General features: G+C 48.7%; 1 protein-coding gene across 2 annotated transcripts in view; it reads left to right on the forward strand.

The window, feature by feature from the left end:
* The window catches only part of LOC141162424 (NXPE family member 4-like), an 87,534-nt gene extending 66,936 nt beyond the window's left edge, over positions 1–20,598 (forward strand). The window contains exons 5-6 of one of the 2 annotated variants that reach the window (XM_073648534.1): positions 18,700–18,918; positions 19,700–20,598. In XM_073648534.1, coding sequence (XP_073504635.1) covers positions 18,700–18,918; positions 19,700–20,244 — 764 coding nt within the window. In that variant the 3' untranslated portion in view covers positions 20,245–20,598. The remainder of the gene's footprint in view (positions 1–18,699; positions 18,919–19,699) is intronic. The other variant, XM_073648535.1, reaches the window with a different exon arrangement.
* Positions 20,599–23,472: the final 2,874 nt, after the last annotated feature.

A 23,472-nucleotide genomic window follows, 5' to 3' on the forward strand; every position in this document is an offset into this window, starting at 1 on the left:
AGCAGACTCTCTCCTTTCTAATGGGAATTTGTCGTTACTGTGGCCCTGCTCTATGTGTCTTTAATTTCTTAGTGGGGTTTTTCCTAAATTTGGTCAGCCGTTAGACTCACTGCATACCCTATAACTGTATACTAGACCCTCTCCTTTCTAATGGGAACATGTCGTACTCGTTACTTTGGCCCTGCTCTATGTGTCTTTCAGAGTCCCTTCATCATCAATGAAACAGGATGTGTCTGATGATGTGTCACACACCACATTGCCAGATAAGGTTGTAAAGTGTTAAAATGATATTTCCCGGTGAATGCATTTGCCTTAAAAAATAACGTAAAAAAAAACAGTAGGATCTTTCTTTAGTATAAAAACAGAGTCGCCAATGTAACCTCAATGTAATCACATTGTTCAGCTCCTGCACCTCCTCCTCCATCTCCGAAGTGATCACATCAGTCACAAGCTGAAAGCACTGCTGCACTGCCTTGGCCAAGCGGCAACAGGCTGTGCTGAAGATAACATGCTTAATGCTTAGGTGACAAACCGCCCAGCGCTGCAGAGTTATTGAAAGCTGTAACACAGCAGCTTGATCTGTGTCTCTCACCGCTGAACATGCAGCCAGGCATGGTCGTGTGTGACAATGGGCGGAACCTGGTGACGGAGAAATGACAGCTGGAGTAGATACGGTTTCTCTCTATGCCAGTCTTTTCACCGAGCTAAAGAATATGGCTGTGGTGAAATACAACTCCCAATGAGAAGCTGTTTCAGATTGAAAAACATTGGGCCCACCAGAGGATTTGATTCTGAAGGCTCACCTTTCTTCCCCGCTCAAGAGCCCCATAGCAGCTGCAAAGTTAGCGCTATCATGAACTCTCCTGATGTAGAAGCCAGGGCACACCAGAGGATTCTCTGGTGGGACCATCCGACCCTGCCGAGAAGCAGTCCTGTCTTAGAATTGTGTGTGGGAAGGTTCCAGGACACTCTATGGCTGCTTTTTTACTGAGGTGGAAACCCACCAAACATGGGGAGAACATACAAAGTCCTTGCAGATTTTGTTCTTGCTGGGATTTGAACACAGGATCCCAGTGCTGCAAGGCTTCAGTGCTAACCACTGATCCATTGCGCTGCCGTTCACCCTCTAATATCTAACAGGCTGGAGAAATTTGTGTGACACCCCAGGGGTCTGGTTGCCACAGTGATAGAGATATTACGTCTGAGAGCAGGTGGGAGGTCCTTTGGTCAGGGATCCTGTGCATGCCACACCTCCTGCCCAGTCTTGGGAGGGGAAGGACTTCCCCTATATAAACCCGGGGCTGAGGCAGAGTTAGTGAGAAAGAAGACAGAACAAGAGTAGAGAAGAGAAGCAGCATAGCAAGAAACATCAGGAGCTCTGTGGGGAGCAGTGTTACAACGAGTCAGGGGCTGGCAGCTACAGAGCTCGCCCTGACTGAGAAGATTTCTTACCGGACCCGGAGTCCGAGGCTGTGGGGACTAACTCCTACCCAGCAGCAGAAACCGTCCGGCAGAGGATTTCAGGTCCTCTGGCCCAGAAGCCCGAAGGCACGGTCACACGCGTGGGACCAGCACCGCCATCGTGGAGCGGAAGCCATTAGAAGGCCCCGAGTCACCGGCCATACGGGTGAGCACCACACGGTACACTCAGGGACGTGGGCTACTTATATCCGCTTCTAGCAAGGTAGCCAGAAGAGTACAGTCAGTTTGGGAGGCCTACAACTCCGCCTGGCCAGGGGAGATCCCATCTGCTCAAGGACTGACCAGGCCCCGTTCGCTAGCAAGTACTCCGGGAGGGTCTATCGTTGTTACCAGTAAAGACCCTGAATTACACCGCACCGTCTCTGAGTGGTTCCTGCTACCCCCATCATCCACGTCGGCTGCCCTGAGGCCATACCCCTCCCATTGGGGGTTATACCATCCCCGCTGCACCATCCATCCACCGGCCTCAGCGGACTGTCCTGCAGCGGCAGCTCCATAAGCTGCATTCAACGGGTGGCGTAGTCGTACTACATCTACTGCCGTCCAGTTTGACTCCCTGGGCACGGACCGGGTCACCGCCACGAGACTACAACCCTCAACAGATCCGGCTCCGGGTAAGCTCCCGCGTGCGCAACGCAGCGCGACACAGGCCCAGGGGCGCGTCAACTTTGGCGTAGTCGGCAGGATTTCGTGCCCGCAACCACCGGGTACTGCGTGCCTGAAAAGCAAAGACTGTTCAAACTTACCAGTGGTGAAGATTCCCGCTATCCGTGGAGGTTTCCCGCCATCCGGCGCCATCTTCTACCTTCTTCCCGCCATCCGCGAAGTTTTCCCGCCATCCGGCGCCATCTTCGACCTTCTTCCCGCCATCCGTGGAGTTTTCCCGCCATTGGACGCCATCTTGAGGACGCCGCGCGGGAAGAAGAGGGGCGTGGACTCCGAAAGCGCGCGAGAACTGAAGCCCTGCCTCACGTCCGGACGTTGCGTAAGGTCCTGGAAGGAGCCCAGCAGACGCCGACGTCACAGGAGCGCGACGGAAGGTCCTCAACCCTGACGATCCACTGCGGAGCCGCGGCCTACGGAACAGGATCATCGCAAGGTAGGCCACGGTCCACTAGGGGGGAGGAAGATGTCGGATACGGAGGAGAGCTTCACTGCCTCAAACCCCGCCAGCGCTACCGCTGCTGCAGTTATGCCCTTCACCATGCCCTATATCCCGGGAGCAGCTTGGCTACCCCAGTACTCAGGGGAGTCACATACCCTGCATGACTTTAGAGAAAAGCTGGATAGCCTCTTCCAGGTGTACCCCCTCACAGAAGAGCAAAAAGTGAGCATCCTGGTGGCCCAACTAACCGGGGCAGCCAAAAGGGAAGTAAAGTCCTGGCCACCTGGGAGGAAGACTGTCGCAGGGATACTAACCCGGCTGAAGGACACCTTTGATACCCGCACCTCAGCCGAGATTAAGCTTAGATTCTACGGGTGCAAGCAGCGAGCGCATGAGAGTATAAGGGACTATGCACTAAACCTACAAGAGGCCCTGAGGGCCATAAAGCAGACCGACTGTTAGAACCTTGCTGTTAGGTTTTTTTTTCCTTTGCTGGTCACATGACCTTGTTGGCCTATTTAATCCTGCTCCGCCCTTCTGGCTTTGCTGGACTTCATTGTATATCTTTTTTCTAGCTAGCCTGTGCTCTGTATCTAACTCTGTTAGTTTGCTTGGTCTACGGACCTCTATGTTCTATCTATTTTGTTTGTTCGTCTGTCTGCTACTATTTCTGTTAGGAGGTGTCCCATATTCCTCCCAGTCCTTAGTACTTGTAGGGATTCCCTCCCCAAATCTATAGGTCTCCGTACAGACTAGATTAGGACTTTAGCAGGTCTGATCGCAGGATCAGGTTCCCTGTTACATCGTAGGGATTCAGTTGAGTCTTATAGTAGGGACAGATCTCCTCTCTTTCCTTAGCTTTGGTAGCAGAACATAACAGTAAGTCCAGCCAGTAAATTCTCTAAGGAAAGATTTTTTTTTGTTCCATCATGGTGTCGGTTCAGGATTTGGCTAAACACCTGCAGGGACTCTCTCTGGAAGTGGCCGAGCTCCGTCAGCACGTGAGTAACTGTCCTGGAGCACATTTCTTGGAGCCTAAGGTATGTTTGCCGGATTTATTTTTTGGTGAACATCGAGAATTTTTTTCATTTAAAAATGCTTGCTTATTGTATTTTCGTTTGAGACCCAAGTCCTCTGGGGATGAATCCCAGCGCGTAGGGTTCATAATGTCACTTTTGCGCAAAGAGCCTCAGGAGTGGGCCTTTTCTTTGCAACCTAGTGATACATGCTTCAGATCAGTGGATAGTTTTTTTTCTGCTTTAGGACTATTATATGATGATCCTGACCGTGTCGCATCAGCTGAGACTGAGTTGAGACGTTTAAAACAAGGATCAGGTAATATGGAAAAATATTGTACACATTTTCGTCGTTGGTCCACTCAAACAGGGTGGAACGATTCTGCTCTGAAAAGTCTATTTCTTGCTGGGCTCAGTGAAAAGGTTAAAGACCTGCTAATTGCTTATCCTACACCTGAGGATTTGCAACAGGCTATGCAATTAGCTATACGGGTGGATAGGAGACTGCGTGCAAGGGTTAATGAGAGCAAATCCTCTGCTATGTCAGTTTCTGGTTATGATAATGTGTGTACTAACAGTGGTGAACCGATGGAGATTGGATCGGTGGCACCTCGCTCTCAAGAAAAACACCGTCGTTTTTCAGAAGGCTTGTGTTTCTATTGCGGGAAATCTGGTCATTTGATTAAAGGCTGTGAGCTTCGTATGAAGAAAGAAAAAAAAATGGTCAGTCACGCCCGTATTGCCTGTTTAAATTCCAAGGGTATATTTTTAGCTGCTTCCACGATTGCTCAGGAAAAATTAATGGAATTTCGGGTGTTTGTTGATTGCGGGTCTACACTGAATGTTATTGATGGGGGATTCGTGGAAAAACTCAATTTAAAACCTGAACCTTTATCATCCCCCATTGCTGTGGTTTCTGTGGATGGCTCCCCTTTGAAGAATATTACTCTCAAGGTCAGTGAATTTCCTCTCACTATTAATGGTGTTCACCATGAGAAATTGGATTTGGTAGTGTTGAATAACTTGCCTTCTCCAGTAATATTGGGTTTGCCCTGGTTAAAATTGCACAATCCTGTACTGGATTGGTCTACCAGTGAAATTAAATCCTGGAGCCATAAATGTTATGACAAGTGTTGTAACGGGCGTATTGCAGCTTTGGATAGGGGAGAATTGCCTGTTCCTATTCAGGATTTTTGGAGAGTTTTTTCTGAGAAGGAATCGCAGGTTTTGCCTCCCCATAGAGACTATGATTGTTCTATTGAATTTGTCCCTGGAGCGACTCTTCCTAAAAGTCGTTTATTTAACCTTACTATTCCTGAGAGGAAGGCTTTGGAGGAATACATACAGACAAGTTTGGCCGCCGGTCACATTAGGCCCTCTAAGTCTCCTGTGGCGGTTGGATTTTTTTTTGTAAAAAAAAAGGACGGCGGTTTACGTCCTTGTCTGGATTTTCGTGAGATTAACAAAATTACGGTACGCAATCCTTACCCACTGCCATTGATTCCTGATCTGTTTAACCAGTTATTGGGGGCCAAGTGGTTCTCTAAAATTGACCTTAAGGGGGCATACAATCTGTTGCGCATGAAGGAGGGTGATGAATGGAAGACTGCTTTTAACACTCCTGTGGGTCATTTTGAGAATCTGGTTATGCCTTTTGGTCTTACTAATGCTCCTGCATTTTTTCAGAATCTGATTAATGACATCCTTAGACCTTTGATCGGTAAAAATGTGGTTGTGTATTTGGATGACATTTTGATTTATTCGCCAGATCTGGAGTCTCATTGGCGGAGCGTACGTGAGGTATTACAGTTATTAATGGACAATTCGCTTTTTGCTAAGCTGGAGAAATGTGAGTTCGCTGTACAGAGAATTAGTTTTTTGGGCTACATTATCTCCAGCAAAGGTTTTGAGATGGATCCGGTTAAGGTTCAGGCTGTGCAGGAATGGCCTAGGCCTATTGGTTTGAAATCGATACAGAGGTTTTTGGGTTTCGCCAATTACTATAGAAAATTCATAAAAAATTTTTCTAGTATTGTCAAACCTCTGACTGATCTCACTAGGAAAGGTGCTGATGCGGTTCAGTGGTCTTCTGAGGCCATTGAAGCTTTTGTGTATCTCAAGGAGAGGTTCACCTCTGCTCCCATCCTTATGCAGCCTGATGTTACTAGGCCGTTTTTGGTTGAGGTTGATGCTTCCTCTGTGGGGGTTGGCGCAGTATTGTCTCAGGATAACGGGGATGGATTACATCCCTGTGCATTTTTTTCAAAAAAATTTTCGGAGACTGAATTGAATTACGATATTGGTAATAGGGAATTATTGGCTATTAAACTCGCATTTGAACACTGGCGCCACTTCTTGGAAGGTGCGGAATTTCCCGTTCAGGTTCTTACGGATCATAAAAATCTGATATATCTTGACGCTGCCAAGCGCCTGAATGCCCGTCAGGCTAGGTGGGCACTGTTTTTCTCGCGGTTTAATTTCTCCGTTACTTACATCCCTGGTACTAAGAATGTTAAGGCGGATGCCTTGTCTCGCAGTTTTTCTCCCATAGTCGGTGCTGAGAAAGAGGAAAACATTTTACAAGAAGGTGTTGTGATAGCTGCTTTAGACTCCGTTTTGGAAGATGAGATTCTTAAAGCTCAGGAGAATGCCCCATCTAACACTCCTCATGGGAGGTTGTTTGTGCCTGGGACCTTTAGGAGAGATTTGTTTGTTGAGTGTCACGAATCTCGGTTGGCAGGTCATCCCGGAATCTCTGAGACCAAGAGACTGGTGGGTCGCAGTTTTTGGTGGCCTGGATGGCAGAAGGAAGTCATTAAGTGGGTGCGCCAATGTACTATATGTGCTAGATCTAAGTCCTCACATACTCCTGCTGCGGGGTTGCTTTGTCCTTTGGAGGTCCCCAGTGCTCCTTGGACACATTTGGCTATGGACTTTATAACTGACCTTCCCTCCTCTGAGGGTTTTACTGTCATCTGGGTGGTCGTGGACCGTTTTAGCAAAATGTGTCACTTGGTTCCCTTCGTCAAACTGCCCTGCGCTAAAACTCTCGCTAAGGCCTTTGTCAAGGAAATTGTCAGACTTCATGGCGTTCCTACTGACATTGTTTCTGATAGGGGTCCTCAGTTCGTGGCTCGTTTTTGGCGTGCCTTTTGTGACAGGTTGGGAATTCATTTGTCGTTTTCGTCCGGATATCATCCTGAATCTAATGGCCAGACAGAAAGGAAAAACCAGGATGTTGAGCAGTTCTTGCGTTGTTTTGTGGCAGACAATCAAGAGGGGTGGTCTGAGTTTCTGCCACTTGCCGAATTTGCTCTGAACAATCATACATCTTCTTCTGCTGGTTGTTCGCCTTTTTTTTGTTGTTCTGGGAGACATCCGTCGTTTGGGTCGTTCTCCAAGTTGGGATCTGCCGTGCCTGAGGAGGAGAATTTTTCCGGTGATTTGGAAAGAGTTTGGACGGATGTGCGTGGTAATCTTCAGGAGGCCAACAGAAAATCTAAAGACTACTTTGATAGGAAACGACAGGAGGTTTTGTTCGCTGTTGGTGACATGGTTTGGTTGTCCTCTAGGAATCTGCGGTTGAGGATTCCTTCTAAGAAATTGGGTCCCAAGTTTGTAGGGCCCTTTAAGGTGCTTCAGGTTGTCAACCAATCTGCTGTTAGGTTGGAGGTTCCTACCTCCTGGAGAATTAATCCGGTCTTTCATGTCTCTCTGTTAAAAAAAGCTGTTGTGTCGGATGGTGACGCCTCTGCCTCTGTTCCTCCGGTGGTGGAGGACGGGGAATATGAAATTTCTCGCATCCTTGACTCTAGACGGTATAGAGGTAGTTTGCAGTATCTGGTGGCCTGGAAAGGTTTCGGACCCGAGGATAACTCTTGGGTGAGGTCAGATGATGTTTCCGCGTCCAGACTTATCAGAGCGTTTCACAGGAGATTTCCTGATAAGCCTGGTCCTAGGGGATCCGGAGGATCCTCTTAGAAGGGGGGGTACTGTTAGAACCTTGCTGTTAGGTTTTTTTTCCTTTGCTGGTCACATGACCTTGTTGGCCTATTTAATCCTGCTCCGCCCTTCTGGCTTTGCTGGACTTCATTGTATATCTTTTTTCTAGCTAGCCTGTGCTCTGTATCTAACTCTGTTAGTTTGCTTGGTCTACGGACCTCTATGTTCTATCTATTTTGTTTGTTCGTCTGTCTGCTACTATTTCTGTTAGGAGGTGTCCCATATTCCTCCCAGTCCTTAGTACTTGTAGGGATTCCCTCCCCAAATCTATAGGTCTCCGTACAGACTAGATTAGGACTTTAGCAGGTCTGATCGCAGGATCAGGTTCCCTGTTACATCGTAGGGATTCAGTTGAGTCTTATAGTAGGGACAGATCTCCTCTCTTTCCTTAGCTTTGGTAGCAGAACATAACACCGACCCTGATGGGGTGGGAAACGAGGACAGGCTGTTGACTGAACAATTTATAGAGGGTTTATATTGCAATGCCCACCGAACCCAGTTGCGGGCAATGGCCTTACAGGATCCCCATCTGGACTTTGCACAGTTCAAGGACAGAGCCATCCGGGTGCTCCGAGAACCGGCACCGGGTGGCGTTGTGACCCACAGGCGCCCAGCTATCACTTACCACCAGGAGGCGGCGCCCTTGTCGGCAGGGCCTGTGGGAGCTGATGCGCAGGCTTTGGACAATGACCCGGCTCCAGACCTACGCCATCAGGTCCAAGAGCTAGCTAAGAGCGTTGCTGCGCTAACCCGAACTGTGCAGTCTTTACAGGTTTCCACCCCAGGGAAGATCCAGCTGGCATCCGGACCGGAGGACATCCCGTGGCGTCGACCAAGGAGGACCCCACCGGCCAGAGGAAGACCCAGTGACCGATACAGCGAGGACGGACGACCCATCTGCCGCCGCTGCAATCAACCCGGACATATGGAAAGGTACTGTTCTTTAAACGGGCACAACCTGGGGTAGAGGGCCAACCCCCAGGAAAAAGATCACCAGGCCCATCGAACTGGCGCGACAGATATGTGGGAGGACGTCCAGTCTTGCCTGTGGTACTGGATGGCATTCCCATGAGTGCCCTACTGGACACCGGGTCACAGGTCACCACTATCCCGTACGTGCTCTTTAAGCAGTACTGGAATGACTCGGATATTACCCGCTACCCTGACGACGACTTGAGTATCATCGCCAGCAATGGCCAGCCCGTGCCACAGATCGGATTTAAAGAGGTGACCATCAAAATCGGTAGAGTCGAACTGGCAGCACAGGGACTGATCATTGTAGACATTGACAAACATGAGAGCCACCCAAAAATAACTCTAGGAACTAATGTAATTGAGAATTGTCTTGCAGAGGTGATTTTCCTTCTACAGCAGGTTGCCAAGAACGCCAGCTCCGGCGAGCAGCGAGTGCTCCAGAAAGAGATCCGGGCACTGATGCGACGGCAACAGGTGGAACTCTCCGGCGGTGAGATTGGTAGCGTAAGAATGTGTGACCCTTTCCCTATTGCCATGCCCCCAAAAAGCGAAATGATGATTTGGTGCCGGGCAGCTATTGGTCTGAGAGGTAGAGATTACCAGGCAATGGTAGAACCAGTTTACTCAGACAGTAGGCCCACCATTTTGACAGCACGGGGGGTGGTCAATGTACGCCATGGGAGGGTGCCCGTTCGCATAATCAATATCGGGGAGAGGGAAGTGTACCTGCCCCGGTATGCCACGCTAGCAAAATTATATACCATCAACCAAAACTTTATACAGTCTGTGGAACCCTTGCCTCCATCTCACCCGGAGGAAGGTAACGGCTCTAAGAAAGTAATGGAGGATTGGTGTCAGCAACTACACTTGGGAACTGACTCCACTCCCTCCCACCAGAAACAGGGAGTCTACCGGGTGGTTCAAGAGTATGAGAGAGTGTTTAGTAAACACCCGTTAGACTTCGGGCGAGTCAAGGGGGTAGAACACCGCATCCCCACGGGAGATCATCCTCCCATAAAAGAGAGGTATCGACCCGTACCCCCTGCACATTACCAACACGCCAAGGGGATGCTTAGAGACATGAAGGAGGCTGGGGTAATCCGGGATAGCTGTAGCCCCTGGGCAGCCCCGCTAGTTTTAGTCAAAAAGAAAGACAACACCATGAGGATGTGTGTAGATTACCGGAAAATCAACCGTATCACACACAAGGAGGCGTACCCCTTACCAAGGATAGAGGAGTCATTGGCTGCTTTAAGATCTGCTAACTTCTTCTCTACCTTGGATCTCACTAGCGGGTACTGGCAGGTTCCTGTAGCAGAGGCGGACCGGGAGAAGACCGCATTCACCACCCCGATGGGACTTAGTGAGTTCACCTGCATGCCGTTCGGACTCTGCAACGCCCCAGGAACCTTCCAACGATTAATGGAGTGCTGTCTGGGCCACAGAAACTTCGAGACGGTCCTGTTGTACCTGGACGATGTCATCGTATACTCCAAAACTTATGAGGACCACCTGAAACACCTGGCGGAGGTGTTCGAAGCTCTGGCGAGTTACGGCCTAAAGGTGAAACCCTCCAAGTGTCACCTCCTGAAACCAAAGGTGCAGTACCTGGGACACGTGGTGAGCGCTGACGGAGTGGCTCCCGACCCCGATAAGATCACCGCAATTAAGGGATGGCCAAGCCCCTCCAGCGTAAAAGAAGTGCGGCAGTTCCTCGGGTTGGTAGGCTACTACCGAAGGTTTATTCCCGGTTTCACCAAAAAGGCAGCGCCTATGCAGGACCTCCTGATAGGCCAGTCCCGGAAGGCCAAGAACCAGAAGCCGCCCTTCAAATGGGAAGAGCTAGAAGAAGAGTCCTTCCGCCAGCTGAAGATGGCCCTCACGGGGGATGAAATCTTGGCGTACCCGGATTATAGCCAGCCCTTCATCCTCTACACCGACGCCAGTAACATCGGGCTAGGAGCCGTACTGTCCCAGATCCAGCAGGGGAAAGAACGAGTAATCGCCTACGCCAGCCGAAAACTGCGACCCACCGAAAGGAACCCCGAGAATTATAGCTCATTTAAGCTAGAGTTCCTGGCCGTGGTATGGGCAGTCACTGAGCGCTTTAAGCATTACCTTGCTTCTTCCTGGTTCACCGTGTACACGGATAACAACCCGTTGACACACCTGGACACGGCAAGACTCGGTGCCCTGGAGCAGAGGTGGATGGCCCGTCTGTCCAACTACGAGTTCATAATCAAATACCGGGCAGGGCGCTCCAATACTAACGCGGACGCCCTGTCCAGGATGCCCAACCTGCCGGACGAAGGAGAAGATCCGGAGGGACTGGAAGAAATTGAACTCCCTGCGTTCCACCGTCATGGGACTATCCAGTATTCCCACCGGGTAAGGAGTAAGCAGGCTGCTACGTTGAACCCCTTACCTCACTACAACTGGGCGGAAACGCAAGACAGCGACCCTGCCGTCCGACTGGTGAAGGAGATGCTGACTCGGCCGGAGGCTCGCCTTGAACCAGACGCTCCGGAGGAAGCCAAACAACTATGGGCAGAGAAGAGTCGACTGTTCCTTTACAAAGGGAAGTTGTGCCGCAGAATGGTTAACTCCCGGACGCATGAATTACTCTGGCAAGTAGTGGTGCCACGAAGAGACGCAGCCATGGTGATGGAGGCATACCACGACGGAGCTGGACACTTCGGGTGGAAGAAGCTGGAGTTCCTGCTGCGCGAGCGATTCCACTGGGTAGGCATGAGGGGAACCATTGAGAAGTGGTGCAGAGACTGTGGCCCGTGCAACCTGAGAAGGAAGGACCGCGCCAGCCAGAAGACTCCCCTGCAGTCCATCGTCACCCGGCAACCGTTGGAACTGGTAGCCTTGGATCATGTAAAACTGACCCCAAGCAGAAGTGGCTACGTCTACGCGTTAACCATCGTGGATCATTACTCCCGGTTTCTGGTTGTCGTCCCCGTCAAGGACTTAACGGCTCAAACAGCAGCTAGAGCCTTCCAGCAGCACTTTTGCCGTCCACACGGGTACCCGGACCAAGTGCTGACGGACCAGGGACCTGCCTTTGAAGCGGAGGTCTTCCAGGAATTCTGCAATCTGTATGGCTGCCGGAAGATAAGGACGACACCTTACCATCCGCAGACTAATGGACTTTGTGAAAAAATGAACCAGGTGGTAATGGATCTTCTAAAAACATTGCCCCTGGAAGAACGCAGTCTGTGGCCTGAAAAGTTGCCCGATCTGGTGGACCTATACAACCACATCCCGGTAGGTTCCACCAACTGTACCCCGGCTTACCTAATGAGGGCAAGACCTGGTAAGTTACCTGTTGACCTGGAAATGGGAGTCCTGACACCCGAGGACACTTCACCAGAAACAGACTGGGACACAGAGAGGCAGCAGCAGTACCGGAGAGTACAGGAGAGCGTGGAGCGAAGTCTCTGTCAGGCTAGGGAAAGACAAGAGAAAACTTACAACCAGTATGCTCCCGCTGTTCCCCTGGTACCCGGAGAGCAGGTCTTGAAGAGGAAGAGACGGCTCCACAAGTTGGACGACCAGTGGGAGAAGGACCCGTACACCGTACTGCCCTCAAGCCACGAAAACCCGAAGGTCTGTACCATCAGTAAAGACGGAGGGGAAACCACAGCCATTGTATCCCGGGACCACCTGAAGAAGTGTCCCGAACAACTGAGGAACCCTGAAGAGGAACAAGAAGACCATCGACCCGTAGAGGAAAGGGAAGATATGGTTAGTACCGTGCTCGGGGACTTCCCTCGGTCTTGGACTCAAGTCAATGGTGCAGTTGTGGTACCCGTACTCACCTTCCTCCAACCATCATCCCAAGAACCTACGGAGCAACCGGTAGAGCTGGAAGAACAGCCGGTCCAGGAGGCAGAAGACTCTACACAAGCAGACCCGGAAAATCAACCCTCTGCTTATAGTGAGCATGCCATACCCCTAGTGAGCCAGAGGGCCCATGGACAGCTGCCCAGTTTACCCTTGGCAGCTCCTACACCCTGTAGTTCAGGGCCAGACAGTCAGCTCCGTAGGTCCACTAGGGCCACTAGAGGCCAGCTACCCGCACGTTGGAGGATCTAAATGTTTAAGCTATCTTATAATGTTTACTTGTTTATAGTTGCTTGTGTATAATTTTGTGTTTCTAGTTCTTTTTAGGAGTCCTTGGTGGATTTACCGGGGATCCTTGTACATAGTTGGAGCGTAACCCAGGATGGACTAAAGACTGTTAAGGACTCGGGGCAGGACAGGCCCCTACCTGGTTACGTCTCCCTGTTTTGGTGAAATGGACACCTTGCTTTTCAAAACTGCACCCGGTTGCGGACACGCCGTAACCATCTTATGTGTTTTTCTTATTGTATTGTCATTGTTATACCTTGTTATGTTTTTCTAAAAAAAATATGTTTAGTCCCGGAGTACTAAATTTCACTAGGGGGGAATGTGACACCCCAGGGGTCTGGTTGCCACAGTGATAGAGATATTACGTCTGAGAGCAGGTGGGAGGTCCTTTGGTCAGGGATCCTGTGCATGCCACACCTCCTGCCCAGTCTTGGGAGGGGAAGGACTTCCCCTATATAAACCCGGGGCTGAGGCAGAGTTAGTGAGAAAGAAGACAGAACAAGAGTAGAGAAGAGAAGCAGCATAGCAAGAAACATCAGGAGCTCTGTGGGGAGCAGTGTTACAACGAGTCAGGGGCTGGCAGCTACAGAGCTCGCCCTGACTGAGAAGATTTCTTACCGGACCCGGAGTCCGAGGCTGTGGGGACTAACTCCTACCCAGCAGCAGAAACCGTCCGGCAGAGGATTTCAGGTCCTCTGGCCCAGAAGCCCGAAGGCACGGTCACACGCGTGGGACCAGCACCGCCATCGTGGAGCGGAAGCCATTAGAAGGCCCCGAGTCACCGGCCATACGGGTGAGCACCACACGGTACACTCAGGGACGTGGGCTACTTATATCCGCTTCTAGCAAGGTAGCCAGAAGAGTACAGTCAGTTTGGGAGGCCTACAACTCCGCCTGGCCAGGGGAGATCCCATCTGCTCAAGGACTGACCAGGCCCCGTTCGCTAGCAAGTACTCCGGGAGGGTCTATCGTTGTTACCAGTAAAGACCCTGAATTACACCGCACCGTCTCTGAGTGGTTCCTGCTACCCCCATCATCCACGTCGGCTGCCCTGAGGCCATACCCCTCCCGTTGGGGGTTATACCATCCCCGCTGCACCATCCATCCACCGGCCTCAGCGGACTGTCCTGCAGCGGCAGCTCCATAAGCTGCATTCAACGGGTGGCGTAGTCGTACTACATCTACTGCCGTCCAGTTTGACTCCCTGGGCACGGACCGGGTCACCGCCACGAGACTACAACCCTCAACAGATCCGGCTCCGGGTAAGCTCCCGCGTGCGCAACGCAGCGCGACACAGGCCCAGGGGCGCGTCATTTGCACCTACTGCCACTCTATCTTCAGCTCCTTTGTGAGAAACTAATGTATTTGGGCAGCCACTCAGTCTACCAAAAAAAATTCCTGAGAAGGAAATTGGGGATGGCTTCGCTACTGTTACTGGGGGCAGTGCTAATACCATGGCATCATACCATAGTTTACTGGAAATATTCCAGGCTGGTTATTCCAGGCTGGTAGGAGGCAAGCAAATTCCCACAGAAAAGTACCAGCAGTAATGTTCACAGACCCCCGCTTGTAGAAGGCGGAGACAACACCGGGAGAAATAGTGACGGCTGGGGACCGAGTATGGACACGAGGCATGAGGCAAGAGGTTGTGAAAAGCTCCGCCTCCACGAGCCTAAAAGGCCACATTTCAAGTCCAAGCAGCTGCCCAGAAATCTGGCAGTTTAGTATTGCAGCCTGTGGGTGGGTGGCTGGCTGCATACTAGCGCTTGCATTCCAAGTAACAGAAAACTAAGCAGATGGTGGCCTCTATCATCATCATGGCCTCACCTCGGCACTATGAACTCTCCTGAAGGAGAAGCCAGGGCCCACCGGAGGAGTCTCCGGTTTTCTGGTGGGTCTGTCCAACCCTGCCGAGAAGCAGCCCTGGCTAAGAAAAGTGTGGGGAAAGGTTCCCGGACACTCTATGGCTGTTTTTTTAATGTGGATCAGACGTGCTTATGCATGTTATTTCTCAAACCGGATTGCAGATCAGGCCATTGCCCAACTCTGTAGTCATGAAATTAAATGCGCAAAGAAAGATGTTTGTGTGTCAAAGCACGACCGAGAAGTGCGAGTTGATGTTGGACGGGCTGCCATTGCTTCTGCAAAAGCTGCTTTAGAGGACTTCCTGGGAGAAATGACACCCAGAGTAGATATGGTTTCCCTCTATGTCAGTCCTTTCACTGAGCTAAAGAATATGACTGCGGTGAAATACAACTCTCAGCAAAAAAATCTGTGCACTGGCTTCGTACCGTCCCTGGCCGCATTCACTTGTCCACATGTTTGTGGTTAGGCGGTCCTTCCCAGTAAGTGCACTGGGGAGGGCACAGGTAATGTTGTGGGACCCGTGCTTGTGGAAGGCAGAGACGATACCAGGAGGAACAGTGGCGACTGGGGACCGAGTATGGACACCCGGCCGCCGCCGGCATGAGGTTATGAAAAGCTTCCTCCTCCACAAGCCTAAAAGGCCATATTTCAAGTGAAAAAAAAAAGGAGAGAACAGGGCGCAATGGGTGACTCAGTAATGCAATTTGTAGAGGGGTGTGGGAATGGCTACTAACCTTATGGAGTTGTGCACCTCTGCACAACCCCAGTGTAAAGCTCCACAAGCTCCGCTCTGTTGGTAGCTGTCATCCACTTCCAGTGGCGTTCACAGATCCCAATCTCACGATGGTGGGTCACGTGATCAGGTTAGTTGCGCATACCACCGAGATGGACGCCCAGCTTCACCACCACTCCCGGCTGCGTTCCAGAGGGATTAGGGCAGCGCAGCCTGGAAACCAGGGTAGTAACTATTAATTAACTTCCTCCCACAGCTGGATGAACAAGTAAATAAAGGCAGCTCTACCGCACCCCAGCAGGGGGAAATAGACAATCAGTGAATGTGAATAGCAGTATCAGAGCCCCAATAACAGGGTAAAAATTAATTAAAATGACTGATTTATTAATACACACAACGCATTTCGGTGGACAAGGCCACCCTCATCAGAAACCTGATGAAGATGGCCTTGTCCACCGAAACGCGCTGTGTGTATTAATAAATCAGTCATTTTAATTAATTTTTACCTTGTTATTCGGGCTCTGATAATGCTATTCACATTCACTGATTATATTTCAAGTGAAAGCAGCTTTAGAGAACTACCTGGGAGAGATGGCAGCTGGGTAGATATGGTTTCCCAAGTCCTTTCACCAAGCTAAAGAAAATGGCTGTGGTGAAATACAACTCAGCAAAAAAAGCTGTGGACTGGCTCCGTACTGTCCCTGGCCACATTCACCTGTCCATGTGTTTGTGGGTAGGCGATCCTTCCCAGTAAGTGCACTGGCGAGGGCACGGGTAATGTTGTGGGACCCGTGCTTGTGGAAGGCGGAGACGATACCGGGAAAAATAGTGGTGGCTGGGGAACGAGTATGGACACCCGGCCGCCGCCGGCATGAGGTTATGAAAAGCTTCCGCCTCCACGAGCCTAAAAGGCCACATTTTAAGTGAAAGCAGCTTTAGAGGTCTTCCTGAGAGAAATGACAGCTAGGTAGATATGTTTTCCGAAGTCCTTTCACCAAGCTAAAGAATATGGCTGTGGTGAAATACAACTCAGCAAAAAAATGGATACTCGGTCGCCGCCACCATAAGATTGTGGACAGCTTCCGCCTCCATGAGCCTAAAAGGCCACATCTTAAGTGCAAGCAGCTGTCAAAAATTTGGCAGTATAGTATTGCAGCCTGTGGGTGGGTGGCTAGCTGGCTGCATACTTGTGCTTGCATTCCAAGGAATGGGGTAGGGACAACTGAACGCTGCACTGGGACAAGGACGTGGACGGTGATTGTTGCAAGTCTGCAATGACAGGTGCATGGCGGGAGGCGTCTTCGCATGCGCCAAGGATCACTTATGATGGGCATACTTTTAGGCAGTGACCTGGGAGTCAGAGATGCTTCCAGAGGTCTTCCACATGCTGTTCCCATGTCTTTTCAGCACTGTATGCATGTGTCTGATAATGTCTCACACACCACATGGCCAGATAAGGTTGTAAAATGTTAAAATGACATTTTCTGGTGAATGCATTTGTCTTGGTTGAAAGCAATACAAAAGTGCAAAGACGCATCAAAAACGCTACGTGTGAACATAGCCCAAGGTGTGGAGGAGTATTTTTGTTTTTGGTTATTTATTTTGCTTTATATACAAGTGATTACCCTGGAAAGGATGTTCCTTAATATATTTCCCAGGAAAATCCATTTTGGTTTCGTTTTTGTATGTTTTATTGTGAGTCCATAAAAGTGGTGTAATACTCTAACAACATTGTTGACAGCAGTGACCTGGGAGTCAGAGATGCTTCTGTGGTGCCCTGCTACGCACAGGTGCCACAGAACCCAGTAGGGTGCATGGACGGACTTATCCACAAGAGGCCCTCACACATTCACACATCTCCACCCTACCACCTCAGACCACCAGAGGGAGCCCTGATAGGGATATATATAGGGAGGGTGGAGCCAGGCAGCTCAGCTAGTTAGTTCAGTGAGTAGTCAGAAGTTAGTGTGCTCAGAGAGAGAGCAGCATGCAGGCTGCTGTGTGAGGCAAGTTCAGGCCTACAGCGCGCACTGAAGCCTAGTGAGGGCTCTGAGTGTGGCCAAAGGCGAGAGGGGAGAAGAAGCAATGAGGGGGCAGAGGAGCGTACCAGGCTCACCCCAAACTATACACCGGGTCCGCGCCTACAGCGTCCCTTTATACCCAGTAGTGACCACCGGATACCTGGAGGACTACAAGTCCCAGGTCGACCAACTCTGACTACCGTACCAGGGCTAGGAGTCACGGAGGCCCCAGCGTCCAGGGAGAGTGATCTCCAAGAGAAGGCCCTACCACCAGGTCAGCAGGTGCAAGAGAGGAAGAGAGACAGTAATAAAGCCAGGCCTAGCTCCAGGCAGGTCAGAAGCTTAGCAAGTGAAAGCAACGGATCAGGAGGCCCTATACCCGCTCACTGGGGAGAGTCCAGAAGTGCACCCTTTGTACCGAGTACCCTGGACCATACCTGCATCTACACCAGTAAAGGTACCGAAGCAAACCCCCGTGTGAGTGTCTGTCATTTCTCCCTGAATCGTCCTGGCCGTCTCTCACCTATACCACCATCCATTTCCCCACGCTGCCCTGAGGCCCGCTCCACCTGTGGGGAGCCGTTCCATCATAAGCTGCCCTAACATCTGCCTCAGAGGACTGTCGCAGCGTTGGTAGACCTTACCAGGCACCACAGGTGGCGTCACAAACTATTCCAAAACCCCATATAAACCCAAACCCCCCTTCCTTTTTGGTTGACCGCCCTGGCACCGTGATATCCCCCGCTAGCATCCATAGGCCCGGCTGCCGAGTACCCCACAGCCCTGGGGGCGCGTCAACTTCCAGGGGTCTTCCCCATGCTGTTCCCATGTCATTTGAGCACTGTTCCCATCGATTTGGGCAATTTTTAGGCTCTGTGCAGACTGCCGGGGGAGCCGCCAGAAAAATGCTCGAGTTTCCCATAGACTTACATTGGGCTCGTTGCTTGGGTCGAGCACCCGAGTATTCCAATGTGCTCGACCCGAGCAACGAGCACCCGAGCATTTTAGTGCTCAGTCATCACTAATAATAGATGATAGATAATAGATAGATAATTGATAATAGAGAGATAGATAATAGATAGATGAAAGATAATAGATGATAGATAATAGATGATAGATAGATAATAGATAGATAGATGATAGAAGATGATAGATAATAGATAGATAATAGATAATAGATAGATGATAGATAATAGATAGATAATAGATAGATAATAGATAGATGATAGAAAATAGATAGATAATAGATAGATAATAGATAGGTGATAGATAATAGATAGATGATAGATAGTTGTTGGATGATATATGCTCTAATATTACCTATAATACATATATTTGCCTTTTTTTTATCTCGTTAAGATCTTCCACCATCGTCAAACAGAAAATGTGAGACGGGGATGGACTCACCATTCCCCAGCGGATACTTCTTCAATAACGTCTGGCGCCCCATGTATTGCAATATGACAGTGTATAAAACAGGGGATGACTTCATTAAGTGTCTGCGGGGGAAGAAACTCTTCCTCATCGGAGATTCCACATTACGTCAGTACATCATGCACTTCACCGAGGGAATTAGGAGTAAGTGTTGTCCATGTCCCATTCTCTCCTCATTGAATGTAACTATGATGTGCTCTAGACCAGGGTTCCCCAACTCCAGTCCTTATGGGCAGAAACAGGCCATGCTTTCAGGATTTCCTTAGTATTGCTCAGGTGATAATTGCATCACCTGCACAGACAATAGTTACATCACCTGTGCAATACTAAGGAAATCCTGAAAACATGACCTGTTGGTGGCCTTGAGGACTGGAGTTAGTGAACACTGCTCTAGACCACCAGGGATGCTATCATTAACCATTTTACTGCCTTATCACACCAGGTTTCCATGACTGCATCAAGTGAATGTTACCCTAACTTACTACCTCCTTAGCCCCATGCCACCAGGGCTCTGTGCTCTAGCCCACCAGGTCTTATCATTAATCTACTGTATTTTACTTCCCTCACCTAGCAGGGCAGGTATTATGCACTAGGATGTGATTATTAACCATTTACTGCCCTATTCTACCCTATCTCTGCTTTATTTCAGCAGATGTCATCATTAACCTTTTCTGTGTCCTAGCCCACCAGGGCTCTGTACCCCGACCCAGCAAATGTTATTAATCTCTTTTGTACAACAGCCCACCAGGGATCTCTGCCTTAGCTTAGCAGAAATGATGAGTCACAGCCCACCAGGGATCTCTGCCGCAGCCCAACTGGACCTCAGCTGTTATTTTAGCTCACCTTCAAAACCTTTGCAAAGGCAAACCATGTAAAATAGCAAAAAATAAAAACTTACATCCCTTTTTTGTCTTTTGTCGCTCAGTAGTGAAATATTTTCTTTACCACGAGGGAGGGTGGAAGTCATGGGAGAAGACACTTGAGGCTTTGAACATGGATAAGGACATCTATGTCTCCTACAAAAGGCACGGCTTCCCTCTCGAGAGCTTCAGGTTCTATTACTTCAAGGAGGACATGTACACCAGTCGTCAGATTGACCAACGCGGTGGAGGGAAGGACACCATCTTTGTTATTACAATGGGACAACACCTTAGACAGTTTCCACTTCCACTCTACATCAGACGAGCTATCAACATACGTAGAGCGGTGGAACGTCTGTTTCTAAGAAGTCCAGATACCAAGGTCATCATCAAAACCGAAAACACCAGAGAAGGCATGGCTCCTCAAGAAAGAATTGGTGACTTCCATGGTTATACCCAGTATCTGGTGCTTAGGGAAGTCTTCCAAGGGATCAATGTGGGCTTTGTGGATGCCTGGGACATGACGGTGGCTGCCTCCACAGAATCTGTTCATCCTCCGGGATCCACTTTTGAGAGTATAATGAGTTTGACTTTTTCGTTTGCTTGTTAATAAATGTATATTTTTTCTAGACCAGTGGGTTGTTCTTGTGCCTAAGATATTTTCATGTGGGATCAGTTCTCATCGTTTTGGAACCATAACCATCAAGATGGCACCAAGGAAGCCATGTTGGTCGGTTCTTTAGTTCTTGGTCATGGACCGGTTCTCATCCTTTTGGAGCCATAGCCATCAAGATGGCACCAAGAAAGCCATGTTGGTCGGTTCTTTAGTTCTTGGTCATGCCAGCATTTGATATTCTATGATGTTCAGTAGAGAGAGAGGGGGAGTCTATAGTTTTGGCAGGGTCCGAATATTGTGAGAACTACGCACAAATGTGGGACTCTTGGAGGCCCACCTGGGGAGGTAGAAGCCAGAAGAGAGGGTGCTGTGGACATTTGACCAAAGGAGTCGGGAACTGCGCACGTGAATGGGGTTCCCAGAGTCTCCTCTTGCAGTGAGTGAGTGAGCATGTGTAACCACAGTCTATAGGAGCGGTGGTCGCACATGCTCACAACCACTCCATTCACACAGGAGAATTTGGTCTCACCATTCAGTAGGGATCTCAGCAACTGGATCCCTAGCGATCATACATTTGCCATCTATGCTGTGGACAGGTTACAAATATTTGTTAGGGGGTCAACCCCTTTAAGGTGTATGGGAGTCCCATTCAAAACCCCCCCTTCAAAAATCGAAGCTGTCAAATAAAATCAGCTCCAGCTCTCACTCTGCCCTGTCCACCTATATTATTATATGGTCTCTAGATAATAATAATAAAGTGATAACCCCTGCAGAGAAAATGTGCACATATTACTGCCATATAGTGCTAATACAACACTTCCATATACATCCTCCATAATACCATCATTAAATGTCTAACAATTAGACTGACCAATATAAATCATGTATAATACCACAATATAGTAAATAAAATAATATATAGAACCCACCATAATACTGCCATATAATGCCAAGACAATACTTCCGTATACATCCTCCATAATACCACCAGTGCCAAAATATTATAGAGACCACTTAATATACAGTACAGACCAAAAGTTTGGACACACCTTCTCATGTAAAGATTTTTCTGTATTTTCATGACTATGAAAATTGTACATTCACACTGAAGGCATCAAAACTATGAATTAACACGTGGAATTATATACTTAACAAAAAAGTGTGGAACAACTGAAAATATGTCTTATATTCTAGGTTCTTCAAAGTAGCCACCTTTTGCTTTGATGACTGCTTTGCACACTCTTGGCATTCTCTTGATGAGCTACAAGAGGCAGTCACTGGAAATGGTTTTCACTTCACAGGTGTGCCCTGTCAGGTTTAATAAGTGGGATTTCTTGCCTTATAAATGGGGTTGGGACCATCAGTTGTGTTGTGCAGAAGTCTGGTGGATACACAGCTGATAGTCCTACTGAATAGACTGTTAGAATTTGTATTATGACAAGAACAAAGCAGCTAAGTAAAGAAAATTGAGTGGCCATCATTACTTTAAGAAATGAAGGTCAGTCAGTGCGAAAAATTGGGAAAACTTTGAAAGTGTCCCCAAGTGCAGTTGCAAAAACAATCAAGCGCTACAAAGAAACTGGCTCACATGAGGACCGCCCCAGAAAAGGAATACCAAGAGTCACCTCTGCTTCTGAGGATAAGTTTATCCAAGTCACCAGCCTCAGAAATCGCAGGTTAACAGCAGCTCAGATTAGAGACCAGGTCAATGCCGCACAGAGTTCTAGCAGCAGACACATCTCTTCAACAACTGTTAAGAGGAAACTTTGTGCAGCAGGCCTTCATGGTAAAATAGCTGCTAGGAAACCACTGCTAATGACAGGCAACAAGCAGAAGAGACTTGTTATGGCTAAAGAACACAAGGAATGGACATTAGACCAGTGGAAATCTGTGCTTTGGTCTGATGAGTTCAAATTTGAGATCTTTGGTTCCAACCACCATGTCTTTGTGCGACGCAGAAAAGGTGAACGGATGGACTCTACATGCCTGGTTCCCACCGTGAAGCATGGAGGAGGAGGTGTGATGGTGTGGGGGTGCTTTGCTGGTGACACTGTTGGGGATTTATTCAAAATTGAAGGCATACTGAACCAGCATGGCTACCACAGCATCTTGCAGCGGCATGCTATTCCATCCGGTTTGCGTTTAGTTGGACCATCATTTATTTTTCAACAGGACAATGACCCCAAACACACCTCCAGGCTTTGTAAGGGCTATTTGACCAAGAAGGAGAGTGATGGGGTGCTACGCCAGATGACCTGGCCTCCACAGTCACCAGACCTGAACCCAATCGAGATGGGTTGGGGTGAGCTGGACCGCAGAGTGAAGGCAAAAGGGCCAACAAGTGCTAAGCATCTCTGGGAACTCCTTCAAGATTGTTGGAAGACCATTTCCGGTGACTACCTCTTGAAGCTCATCAAGAGAATGCCAAGAGTGTGCAAAGCAGTCATCAAAGCAAAAGGTGGCTACTTTGAAGAACCTAGAATATAAGACATATTTTCAGTTGTTTCACACTTTTTTGTTAAGTATATAATTCCACATTTGTTAATTCATAGTTTTGATGCCTTCAGTGTGAATGGTCAATTTTCATAGTCATGAAAATACAGAAAAATCTTTAAATGAGAAGGTGTGTCCAAACTTTTGGTCTGTACTGTAAATCCTTTATAATACTTTCATATAGTGAAAAAATAAAAAAATATATTATAAAGAGCCCACATAATACTGCCATAGAGTGCCAACATAATACTTATATATACATCCTCCATATTACCACAATATAGTTCCAAAATATTATAAGGAGTCGACATAATACCACTATATGGTGCAAAACAGCGTAGAAACCACTTGGTACTGAGAGATTGACCCCATATAATACTTCCATATAGTCCCCAAATAATACTGTAAATCAGATCTTAATACTATATAACTGCATAATAAAGTGAGATACTAGGGGGCATAGAACCGGCCATTTATTGTCGAAGTGAATGAACATCTTCTAACACTGCAGACTCGAGGCTTTAGTGGATCAAGGAACGACAATCTTTGTTTGTCTTTGTCCGCTCTACTTCACCCATAATATTTTATAATCTCCCATAAATAAATTTCCATAAACCTTGTTTGAGCTGTACAAACACATAAAACATTCTGTTGGGTCCTGATGCATGAATGTCCCGAGATACAAATGGCTGTTCGCCTGGAATCTAGTGAAGCGAAGGAAAGTAGCCC

The sequence above is a fragment of the Phyllobates terribilis genome, unplaced genomic scaffold (genome assembly GCF_046119375.1).
Source record: "Phyllobates terribilis strain yellow unplaced genomic scaffold, ASM4611937v1 Scaffold_9__5_contigs__length_417890890, whole genome shotgun sequence".
NCBI lineage: Eukaryota > Metazoa > Chordata > Amphibia > Anura > Dendrobatidae > Phyllobates > Phyllobates terribilis.